This window comes from Oncorhynchus gorbuscha, linkage group LG15, assembly GCF_021184085.1.
Source record: "Oncorhynchus gorbuscha isolate QuinsamMale2020 ecotype Even-year linkage group LG15, OgorEven_v1.0, whole genome shotgun sequence".
Taxonomy (NCBI): Eukaryota; Metazoa; Chordata; class Actinopteri; order Salmoniformes; family Salmonidae; genus Oncorhynchus; species Oncorhynchus gorbuscha.
The window spans coordinates 39,591,410-39,603,446 of NC_060187.1; the positions used below are offsets into that span (position 1 = coordinate 39,591,410).

The 12,037-nt window shown below is 45.8% G+C and overlaps 2 protein-coding genes across 2 annotated transcripts in view; one reads left to right on the forward strand and one right to left on the reverse strand.

Annotated features, from left to right (window-relative positions):
- The window catches only part of yjefn3 (YjeF N-terminal domain containing 3), a 71,966-nt gene extending 63,039 nt beyond the window's left edge, over window positions 1–8,927 (reverse strand). The window contains exon 1 of the mRNA XM_046301613.1: window positions 8,688–8,927. Coding sequence (XP_046157569.1) covers window positions 8,688–8,743 — 56 coding nt within the window. The 5' untranslated portion in view covers window positions 8,744–8,927. The remainder of the gene's footprint in view (window positions 1–8,687) is intronic.
- A 1,284-nt stretch (window positions 8,928–10,211) lies between these two features.
- Window positions 10,212–11,202, forward strand: LOC123998284 (testis-specific serine/threonine-protein kinase 6-like). Its single transcript, XM_046303356.1, has one exon. It carries the CDS (start codon window positions 10,357–10,359, stop codon window positions 11,158–11,160), a length of 804 nt encoding a protein of 267 aa, XP_046159312.1. The 5' UTR covers window positions 10,212–10,356; the 3' UTR covers window positions 11,161–11,202.
- Window positions 11,203–12,037: the final 835 nt, after the last annotated feature.

Here is a 12,037-nt window from a genome sequence, read left to right on the forward strand (position 1 = left end):
GACTGCGGCTCCGTGGCAGTGATCGCTGAGATCCTGGTTGAAGACAGCGGAGATGTATTTGGAGGGCCAGTTGGTCAGGATGACGTCTATGAGGGTGCCCTTGTTTACAGAGTTAGGGTTGTACCTGGTGGGTTCCTTGATGATTTGAGTGAGATTGAGGGCATCTATCTTAGATTGTAGGACTGCCGGGGTGTTAAGCATATCCCAGTTTAGGTCACCTAACAGAACAAACTCTGAAGCTAGATGGGGGGCGATCAATTCACAAATGGTGTCCAGGGCACAGCTGGGAGCTGAGGGTGGTCGGTAGCAGGCGGCAACAGTGAAAGACTTATTTCTGGAGAGAGTCATTTTCAAAATTAGTAGTTCAAACTGTTTGGGTATGGACCTGGAAAGTATGACATTACTTTGCAGGCTATCTCTGCAGTAGACTGCGACTCCGCCCCCTTTGGCAGTTCTATCTTGACGGAAGATTTTATAGTTGGGTATGGAAATCTCGGAATTTTTGGTGGCCTTCCTGAGCCAGGATTCAGACACGGCAAGGACATCAGGGTTAGCAGAGTGTGCTAAAGCAGTGAGTAAAACAAACTTAGGGAGGAGGCTTCTGATGTTGACATGCATAAAACCAAGGCTTTTTCGATCACAGAAGTCAACAAATGAGGGTACCTGGGGACATGCAGGGCCTGGGTTTACCTCCACATCACCCGCGGAACAGAGAAGGAGTAGTATGAGGGTGCGGCTAAAGGCTATCAAAACTGGTCGCCTAGAGCGTTGGGGGCAGAGGATAAGAGGAGCAGGTTTCTGGGCATGGTAGAATATATTCAGGGCATAATGCGCAGACAGGGGTATGGTGGGGTGCGGGTACAGCGGAGGTAAGCCCAGGCACTGGGTGATGATGAGAGAGGTTGCATCTCTGGACATGCTGGTTGTAATGGGTGAGGTCACCGCATGTGTGGGAGGTGGGACAAAGGAGGTAACAGGGGTAAGCAGAGTGGATCTAGGGGCTCCATTGTGAACTTAAACAATGATAACTAACCTGAACAACAGTATACAAGGCATATTGACATTTGGGATAGACATACAGCGAGGCATACAGTAATCACAGGTGTTGAATTGGGAAAGCTAGCTAAAAACGGTAGGTGAGGCTAATCAGCTAGCACAACAAACAGCAGGTAAAATGGCGTTGACTAGGCAACTGGGCCGACAGATAAAACAAACAAGCAGAATGGAGTACCGTGATTAATGGACAGTCCAGCGTGCGTCAGCTATGTAGCCATGAGATCAGTGTCCAGGGGGCAGCGGTGGATGGGCAGGGAAGCTGGACTGGCGAGTGTTATCCAGGTTTTAAAAAAAACTAACAATGACTAAATAGCTTGTAGCTAGTTAGCTGGTTAGCATCTGGAGGTTCTTGAGTGAGTCATAAAAATAAAATTAAAATTAAAAGTAATAGCGATTCCGTATTACAGTGGGTGAGGCAGGTTTCCGGAAGGTATAAACAAAATAAAAATCAAAAAGAGATAGAAAGTACATGGGTTCAGAGAGTGTTTGGGACACGGTGATTCAGACGGTTAGCACGCCTGTGCTAACAAGCTAACAGTTCGTAGGCCCGGGCTAGACAAGGTAGCGGACCGGAGCTAGACAAGCTAGCCGTTAGCAGGCCGAATTAGCAAGCAGGGAGATAGCGAGGGCTAGAGAGTTAACCTTTGGGGGACGTCGCGATGGGGTGAAGTCTGTTTATTCCTCTTCATGCGGGGCCCACGACAGACCGGTCGTGGGCCCCGTCATTGGACACTGTGCTATCTAACCTCCAAACGAGCTTCAATGCCATACAGCACTCCTTCCGTGGCCTCCAACTGCTCTTAAACGCGAGTAAAACCAAATGCATGCTTTTCAACCGATTGCTGCCTGCACCCGCATGCCCGACTAGCATCACCACCCTGGATGGTTCCGACCTTGAATATGTGGACATCTATAAGTACCTAGGTGTCTGGCTAGACTGCAAACTCTCCTTCCAGACCCACATCAAACATCTCCAATTGAAAATCAAATCAAGAGTCGGCTTTCTATTCCGCAACAAAGCCTCCTTCACTCACGCTGCCAAGCTTACCCTAGTAAAACTGACTATCCTACCGATCCTCGACTTCGGCGATGTCATCTACAAAATGGCTTCCAACACTCTACTCAGCAAACTGGATGCAGTCTATCACAGTGCCATCCGTTTTGTCACTAAAGCACCTTATACCACCCACCACTGCGACTTGTATGCTCTAGTCGGCTGGCCCTCACTACATATTCGTCGCCAGACCCACTGGCTCCAGGTCATCTACAAGTCCATGCTAGGTAAAGCTCCGCCTTATCTCAGTTCACTGGTCACGATGGCAACACCCATCCGTAGCACGCGCTCCAGCAGGTGTATCTCACTGATCATCCCTAAAGCCAACACATCATTTGGCCGCCTTTCGTTCCAGTACTCTGCTGCCTGTGACTGGAACGAATTGCAAAAATCGCTGAAGTTGGAGACTTTTATCTCCCTCACCAACTTCAAACATCAGCTATCCGAGCAGCTAACCGATCGCTGCAGCTGTACATAGTCTATAGGAAAATAGCCCACCCATTTTCACCTACCTCATTCCCATACTGTTTTTATACTGTTTTTATTTATTTATTTTTCTGCTCTTTTGCACACCAATATCTCTACCTGTACATGACCATCTGATCACTTATCACTCCAGTGTTAATTGTAAAAAATTGTAAATTGTAAATTGTAAAAAAAAAAATTGTATTATTCGCCTACATCCTCATGCCTTTTGCACACATTGTATATAGACTGCCCATTTTTTTTTCTATTGTGTTATTGACTTGTTAATTGTTTATTCCATGTGTAACTCTGTGTTGTCTGTTCACACTGTTATGCTTTATCTTGGCCAGGTCGCAGTTGCAAATGAGAACTTGTTCTCAACTAGCCTACCTGGTTAAATAAAGGTGAAAAAAAAAAAAAAAAAATTGTAGCCCAGGAGTATGCTACAGGTGCTAGTACGCTAGGAGTACGCTAGGTGAGCTGGAGACACAGCGTTTCAGAAAGCTCGCGGGCCTTGGCCAGCAGATGGATCTTTGGCGATGTCGCAACGGAAAAGCCTGTTGAAACCACCTCGGACGATTATGTCGGCGGACCAGTCGTGATGGATCGGCGGGGCTCCGTGTTGGCAGTAAAGGGTCCAGGCCAATTGGCAAAAGAGGTATTGTTGGACCTCTTCGGCTAGTCGGGAGATGGCCTTAGCTCGAGGTTAGCTCAAGGCTAACTGGTGCTTGCTTTGGGACAGAGACGTTAGCCAGGAGTAGCCACTCGGATTGCAGCTAGCTAGTTGCGATGATCCGGTGTAAAGGTTCAGAGCTTGCGGTAGGAATCAGGAGATGTGGTAGAGAAAAAGCAGTCTGATATGCTCTGGGTTGATGTCGCGCTGGTGTCCTAGTTAGCTTTGAAGACCGCTAGCAGTGGCTAACTGAGTACTAGCTAGTAGCTAGTTAGCTGGCTAGCTTCTGATGGGGGTTCCGGTTCTAAAGTATAGAAAAAGCAGATCCGTACCACATTGGGTGATGCGGGTTGCAGGAGAGTATATTCAGCCTATAGTTGGAAAGTGAGATTCAAATATGTACGAAATATATACAGAAAAAATGAGGAAAACTATATTTACACCAGACAGGACGGGACAAGACAAAACACACGTCCGACTGCTACACCATCTTGGACTATAAAACCATGGAATGTTGACCGGGGACAATTGTATAGCTAAAACAGTACAAATACGACATAAGGCAGATCGATCAAGATGGCGAAACAAAAGGTATAGGGGAAAATTGGAGGAGCAAATCAGAGGGTCAGGCATGAGGCGTATGTGGCAGGGACTTCTAACGATCACGGATTACAAAAAGATCACCAGGCACGTTGCGGACAACACCACCACCCTACTGGATGAGCTTAACATCTTTTTCTCATGCTTCGAGCAAAACGACTCTTCACTGCCGAGAGAGAGAGAGCCCCTGAGGACAATGAGGGCTACGTACTGACGGTCTCCACGGAGGACGTCTGGAAGTCACTGAAACATGTCAACCCTCGCAAGACTGCTGGCCCAGATGGCATTCCTAGCCACACCCTCAGCGCATGTGCTGACCAGCTAGCTGTTGTGTTGCGTTTTCAGACATTTTCAATCTGTCTCTAGCTCAGGCCGTTATCCCCACCTGCTTCAATTCGTTCACTGTCATCCCCAAGAAAGGGAAAGTAACTGAACGACTACCGACCCGTAGCACACACTTCCATCATCATGAAGTATTTTGAGAAGCTAGTCAAAGACCACATCATCTCCTCCCTCCCCGACACACTCGACTCTCTCCAATTCACCTACCGTCCCGACAGATCCACGGACTACGCAATAGCCATTGCACTGCACACTGCCCTCATCCACCTGATCAAAAGGAATGCATGTGAGGAAGCTCGACTACAGCTCGGCCTTCAATACCATAGTGCCCTCTAAGCTCACGGCCCTGAACTCCTCCCTATTCACTGGGTCCTGAACCTTAGGCAACATTACCTCCTCCACACTGATCCTCAACACAGGGCCCCACAAGGGTGCGTCCTCAGTTCCCTCCTGTACTCCCTGTATACCCACTGAGTGGCCTCACACAGGTCCAACTCCATCATCAAGTTCGCTGACGACACGACAGTAGAAGGACTGATTACCAACAACAACGAGATGACCTAGAGGGAGGAGGCATTATGACTGCGTGGTGCTAGGTAAACAACCTCTCCCTCAACATCAGTAAAACAAAGGAGCTGATTGTGGACTTCAGGATCTAATAGCTTCTACCCCCAGATCATCAGGCTGCTGAATAACCACCCTAGTCATCAAAATGTTTACATTTTAGTCATTTAGCAAACACTCTTATCCAGAGCGACTTCCAGGAGCAATTAGGGTTAAATATCTTGCTCAAGGGGACAGAGATTTGTTTCACCTAGCCAACTCGGTGATTCCAACCAGTGACCTTTCAGTTACTGGCCCAACACTCTTAACCGCTATGCTACCTGCCGCCCCAGTACTTGCTCCCCCTGTCCCCCAAAAATCCCCCCGCTGCTCCCCCTATGGAAATGTTTTCCTCGCCCTCAACTGACATCTTCCTTGCCCCCACCTCAATGGTCATTTATCATGTTACAGTTGTAAATACAGTACATTATTATTATTATTTCATTCACTTCCCTTTGACCTGCACCGTTGTAACTCGGAGCTTAAGATTTTCAAGGTTTTCACTGTACCCTGCATTTATATCTGTAACTCTGTGCATGTAACTAATAAACTCTCCAAATCTTATAATAATACAGAAAACAATTGATGCATATTTCAAATATACATCACACACTACATAATGCAACCTATCCCTATGCATTATGAAGGGAGTTATTGGTGTTGGGTAAATGAACCACTCATCAGCATGGTTATGTGAGTGGCTGTTTCCCTGCGGTATACCTAAAGCCCAGGGGTATAAAAGCAGTGTAATCTGTTACTGGCATGGCTTCATATAGCTTCATTAACAGCATTATCCTGCACAGGCAGCAAACAACCAGGGGAGATCAGTGAGACTGGAGCTCTCTCTCCAGGGTAATTCTCTACTCTATGAGGCTCACGCCTGGAAGGCAGTGGCACTACAGGACTCATTACAATGAGTGTGTTAGAAAGAGTGGCAATTAGGTTTACCATAGGGGACATGGACAATGTTGAGACAACATCACTCTGAGGCTGAAAGACTGACACTAGTGAATGTGAGGATAATGTAAACCAATCTCACTAGTCAAGTTCATTACATGCTAATGCAGACTAAATGAATACAGCATGGCAAGTAATGCATATCAATGGGCTGTCAGCTACACTATATATACAAAAGTATGTTGACACCCCTTAGTGGATCCGGCTATTTCAGTCACACCCGTTGCTGACTGGTGTGTAAATATGAGCACACAGCCATGCAATCTCCTTAGACAAACTTTGGCAGTAGAATGGCCTTACTGAAGAGTTCAGTGACGTTCAACGTGGCACTGTCATAGGATGCTACTTTTCCAACAAGTCAGTTCATCAAATTTCTGCCCTGCTAGAGCTGCCCCGGTCAACTGTAAGTGCTGTTATTGTGAACGTCTAGGAGCAACAAGGGCTCAGCCGTGAAATGGTAGGCCACACAAGCTCACAGAACGGGACCACTGAAATGCGTAAAATTCGTCTGTCCTCGGTTGCATCACTCACTACCGAGTTCCAAACTGCCTCTGGAAGCAACTTCAGCACAAGAACTGTTTGTCGGGAGCTTCATGAAATGGGTCTCCATGCCTGAGCAGCCACACACAAGCCTAAGATCACCATGTGCAGTGCTAAGCATCGGCTGGAGTGGTGTAAAGCTCGCCGCAACTGGACTCTGGAAACGCATTCTCTGAAGTGATGAATCATGCTTCACCATCTGGCAGTACGACGGACGAATCTGGGTTTGGCGCTACCTGCCCCAATGCATAATGCCTTTTCTTGTTTCAGCATGACAATGCCCTCTTGCATAAAGCGGTCCATACAGAAATGTTTGTCAAGATTGGTGTGGATGAACTTGACTGGCCTGCACAGAGCTCTGACCTCAAGCCCTTCGAACACCCTTGGGATGAATTGGAACGCCGACTGCAAGCTAGGTCTAATCACCAAACATCAGTGCCCGACCTTACTAATGCTTGTGGCTGAATGGAAGCAAGTCCCCGCAGCAATATTCCAACATCTAGTGGAAAGCCTTCCCAGAAGAGTGGAGACTGTTGTAGAAGCAAAAGGGGGGACCAACTCCATATTAATGACCATGATTTGGGAATGAGATGTTCGACCAGCAGGTGTCCACATGCTTTCGGTCATGTAGTGTATCAGGCCAGTAGTGGTGACAGTGACAGACCAACCTCATATGTTTCATGACAAGCTAATACATACAAAGGAATACAAATAGAATGTCTGTTGGTAATGCATATGAATGAGCCATAGCTATCAAGGCTGGTGACAGTGTGACAGGCCATCAGGACGTAAAGACCAGGGGTGTGACACAGGGGTGTGACAGGGAGGGTAGAAATCTCCCCAGCATCCATACATTAAGCCTGTAATATCCCCATTGTGTTATATCCAACACCATGTAATTGACCATGTTCCTCACTGACTGCATGGTGCCAGTATGTGTCAGTCAGTGTGTGTGCGAATTTGTGTTAGTGTGTGTCTCTGCGTGTATGTGTCTATGTGCAGCGTGTGTTCGCGCAAGTATGTATGAGAAGAAGCCCCTTCAAAACACCTATTTTGGCAGTGCTAAGCTGTCTCCTGCTCTATAGATAGAGGAACAAGCCCTCTCTGTGTGGACTATGAGGACATGTGGCTGAGTGCAACCTGCTGTGTTGCCCACCGCCAGGTACCATTGTCATGGTGTTATGTAATGGACTGATTAACTAACAGGGCCGATTTACAAGTGACGAAATGACATTAGGATGGCAGCAGGGACATGGTCAGCATAACAACACTGAATTAAACATGAATAGCTGACTCAATCACAGAAACCGTCATTATAATTCAATCAGGCATCTTGATCCCGCTAAGGAGGAAAGGAGGAGAGAGAATGGACCTAGCTAGAAAACTTGCAGCAGATTTTCTGGGATTGACTTCTGTTTTCTTGTGTGTGTGTGGGGGGGGGTTCCATAGTCTCTGCCGAAGTCTTATTCATGTCAACGCCAGGTCGCAAATGTAAATGAGAACTTGTTCTCAACTGGCCTATTTGGTTGAATAAAAGGTGAAATTAAAAATTAAAAATAAAACGTGTACTAAAAGCAATGCTCAAAGATCAATGTATGCAAAATGTCTTTAGAGAAACCATTTGATATTCATATATTCATTCATTATAATGTGAATGATAGAAAACATTATCCTAGGGGATTTTCTCGTGCAACACCTCTATAGCCCTACCTACGCACTGTAGCCTATGCATCCTCTGTGTCAAGTCACAATAGGGAGCCAAAGGTTTGTGGACACACGTTAATCTTATCCCATCATCATCTTTCATTCCGACACAGAGTGTAGGTAATTACAAATCAGCCTGGAACTTTGCCTTTGTCTTAGACAGACAAGGGATCGCCGGCAGGGGATTACACATCCTGCTCCTCAACAGTACCTGACAGGCAGGCAGAACAATCAAGCACCAGCAGGTGCCATTGCAGCCTTGATTTGAGCCCCTTGCTCTCTCTTTTCCCTCACGCGCTCGCTTTCTCTCTCACACACACACACACACACACAGATGTGGAGGGCAGAGATAGAAATATGAGTTGGTGCGACAGGTTCCGTTATCTGTTGCATAAAAGTAAGGTGAATGAATGCAGCCGCTGGCAGGACTGTTCTGGACACCTGTCTCTACACAGAGAACTTCTCTGGATGGAAAAACTGCGTCACACACCCAACTTTATGTCTACAACATAAAAACATGCACAAGAGCTCATACGCCATCAGCGATCAAAGGTCAGTTCATATTTATAAGCAGGATGTGCAAAACAGAGTTCACAAGCCATAATAAAAATTGTAAACTACTGAGGGTATTGGAGAATTTAAGTGAATTGAGAGCAGGAATAGCTGTGTTGTCCTGATTTTGTTGGTGCCTACCTGAGATAGCGCAGGGGCTCGATGGTCTCCGCCGGTTCAGCCAAGCTGTGGTTCATCTTGTCAGCCTGGAAGGATTCAGCACAGAAGAAGAAGAAGGGAAAAATGAGTTGCACTGCTTTACAGAATACACTCTTGTTCTCTCTCTAACTGCCCGCTATCTCCCACTCAGAACCTTCCTCTCTCTCTCTGGCTCCTGTTCTCTCTCTGTGTGATGAAACCGGCTAGCTGTTTGTATCAGTAGCGCTTCTCTAGACGAGGCAGCCAATTAAGAGGCAGGGAGACACGGGAGTAGCCAGCTTATTGGCCCAGCCTTCGGTGAGTCATAGCAGCTCAGTCAGCCAGAAAGTGGCTGAACCAACAAACCCTCTGTGGAGAAACTGGAGCAGAGTGGGGAATGACTCAAAGCTCTGCAAGTGGCACTCACACACAATAACAATACCAATCACTTTATAGAGGAGGCAGGAAATGCATATAGATTTAGATAGAATTGTACATATCTGCTGGCATTGAGCATAATATAACATTCACAATGTCATATGTACAGTATATTCTAAAATACCAGATACATGTTTTGCATTTAATTCATTTATGGTTTCATCTGCATTGCCTGAAACTTGAAATAGATGGGATTTGACATCAGGTTTAAATGTGTTTAAAGCATCAAAGAGAAGTTTTTAAAAATGTAAGGGAAATCCCCAACAGCACACATACACACATTATGCATGCAAGTGTATGACACAGACACACGCACAACCTCCATAAGCAAAATTGTATATAGTATAGTTCATTTGCACAACTCTTGCCAATAGCTGCCAAGCCAAGGGCTGCAGCTCCTAACTGGGTCATGTTAACAAACAATCGCTCACATTCTTCAGGAAAGGTCAGTGCTGCGCTCAACATTCTAGCCTGTTTGTTCAGCGTTCTAGCAGGCCTGCTCTATAACGTCTGCTCATTTTACGAACAATTGAAAGGCCAGTTTTTTTGGTCTGTTTGTAGAGTGGTGTGTGACAGGACAATGGGAAGACACTCTTCTGGACACCAATTTTAAGGTCAATTTAGATTGGACTACATCCTTTTTGTTCCTCCTATTGAGTTATGTAAGCCCTTGTTAAAAAGGAACCCCAAACAGCTGTACCAGTATATTTTTTGAGAGAGAGAGAGAGAGAGGTGGATAAGGCGACGGCGATTCTTGGTGCAGTCTGCCATCCGGAGGTAATATGAAGACATTACAGCCAACAGTATCCAATTATCGGAAGTCTACTCTGGATGATGGAATAGAAATGTCATTTTGTTTAATTTCATACAGCTAAATAGTCCAAATAAGGTGATAGAAATCTAGTTATTATTGTTTAGATTCAATAAATCATAACACGCATATGGTACTGTAAGAGAGGAGGGCTACAGTAGCCTAGGCCTGCCACTGAAGCTTAGCGACCCTCAGAATGTCGTCACGGTTTTCACAATGTCGTCATAATGTAAGCGCGAACACGCCCGTTACCTTATCAATAAGTGTATTTAGTATATCACAACGTTGTCACCGCCACCTGAGAAACATCCTAACGTTCCTCAAATTGGTCGAAGAGCTTGTGACCACTCGGGGTTTATTCCCTGATGGAGCAGCAGCAAGACAAATTTTGAAGAGCAGTAAGTCAACCATACCTTTTTGAAAATGTACACAGAGAAAGTTCTGCGCGAGATGGGCTACAAGTTGGGAGCAACAATCGGCGAGGGAAGCTACTCCAAAGTGAAATTAGCCAGCTCCCAGAAACACAATTCTGAGGTGGCCATAAAAATTGTGGACCGCAAAAAGGCTCCCCACGACTTCGTCCACAAGTTTCTACCCAGGGAGCTGACACTTTTGAGGGGAGTGAGACATAACAATATTGTACATGTGCACGAATTCATTGAGGTTTGCAACGGCCGACTATACATAGTGATGGAGGCGGCAGCGACGGATCTTCTCCAAAAAATCCAAGAGGTCAATTCCATCCCCATAGCTCAAGCCAAGACCATGTTTTCCCAGATTGTCAGCGCTGTGAACTATCTCAATCAAAACAACATCGTCCATCGGGACATGAAATGTGAAAATGTGCTGCTGACTAGGGACAACCAAGTGAAGATCACAGACTTTGGTTTTGGGAGGTTTGCTAAGGGCTACCCTGAGCTGAGCAGCACCTACTGTGGTTCAGCGGCCTACGCCCCACCGGAGGTACTTCTCGGAGTTCCATACGACCCTAAGAAATATGATGTGTGGAGTTTGGGTGTGATTCTCTATGTCATGGTCACTGGGTGTATGCCGTACGACGATTCCAATGTCAGCAAACTCCCGCGGGCTCAGCGCAAGGCCTTGGTCTACCCGGACGACGTCACCGTGGAAGAGCCATGCCAGCAGTTAATTGCATATCTGATGCAGTTCAGCCCTTCTAACCGCCCGACAATCCAACAGGTGGCAGAGCAGTCTTGGTTGCAATAAGCAAGAGGCCAGGACAATATGAGTGATTAAATCATGTGCAATTGAAAATCTCTGACTTTCGTTTGTTCCCCATGTAGGCTAATAAAAGTTATTAGCGGTCAGCTGCTGGAAATATTGTAGGTCTAGCCTACTAATAATACTGATAATATGCTATTCATATGTAGCCTATTCATCACGGACAGTGATTTTATATTCTCAAACAATACAAAAACGCTGCAATCTAAAAGTAGAACATTCAATAGTTCGTAGGTCTGGCTACTTTGCCTTAAAGCAGATTCTTTTTTCTGCCGTTCATAATGAACAAACATGAAGCAAACCGTTCACTGATTAACTGTTAACCTGGCAACTGTCCTGTTGAAACAGAAAACGGTCCAATTCCATGGTAACAATATCTGAAGGTTCGTTTACACCTGTAAATCAAAAAGGATGACCGATTCACTGGCCGCGTTGTCTACACAGGCACACACCACACCCACAGCTTCAAAATGTCGAGCACAGAGAGACGCAGGTCTCTTACCGTGAGCCAGAAGCAAGCTCACAAAGCGAACCCTAGAACGCACGGCAAGTGGAAAGATACTCTGCTTTGGAGCGGCATGACCAGACGGCCAACACGTACCTCTCCAAAATGGCGAGTATTTTACGCACACCTATGCGGTCTTACTATTGATGGAAATGTGGATTCTAAATCATGCCTTTAGATCATTTATGAATATACTCTTGGGCAATTTCAATGACGTATGTGAGTGGTATAACAAAATATTAAATCCCTGATTACCTTTTATATGGCTTTGAAAAGGGCAGGGCAATAAGCCTGATCATGTTATAATTAAACTACAAGGTAATCTAATTCGTTTTTGTATATGCCTACAAAAATCAT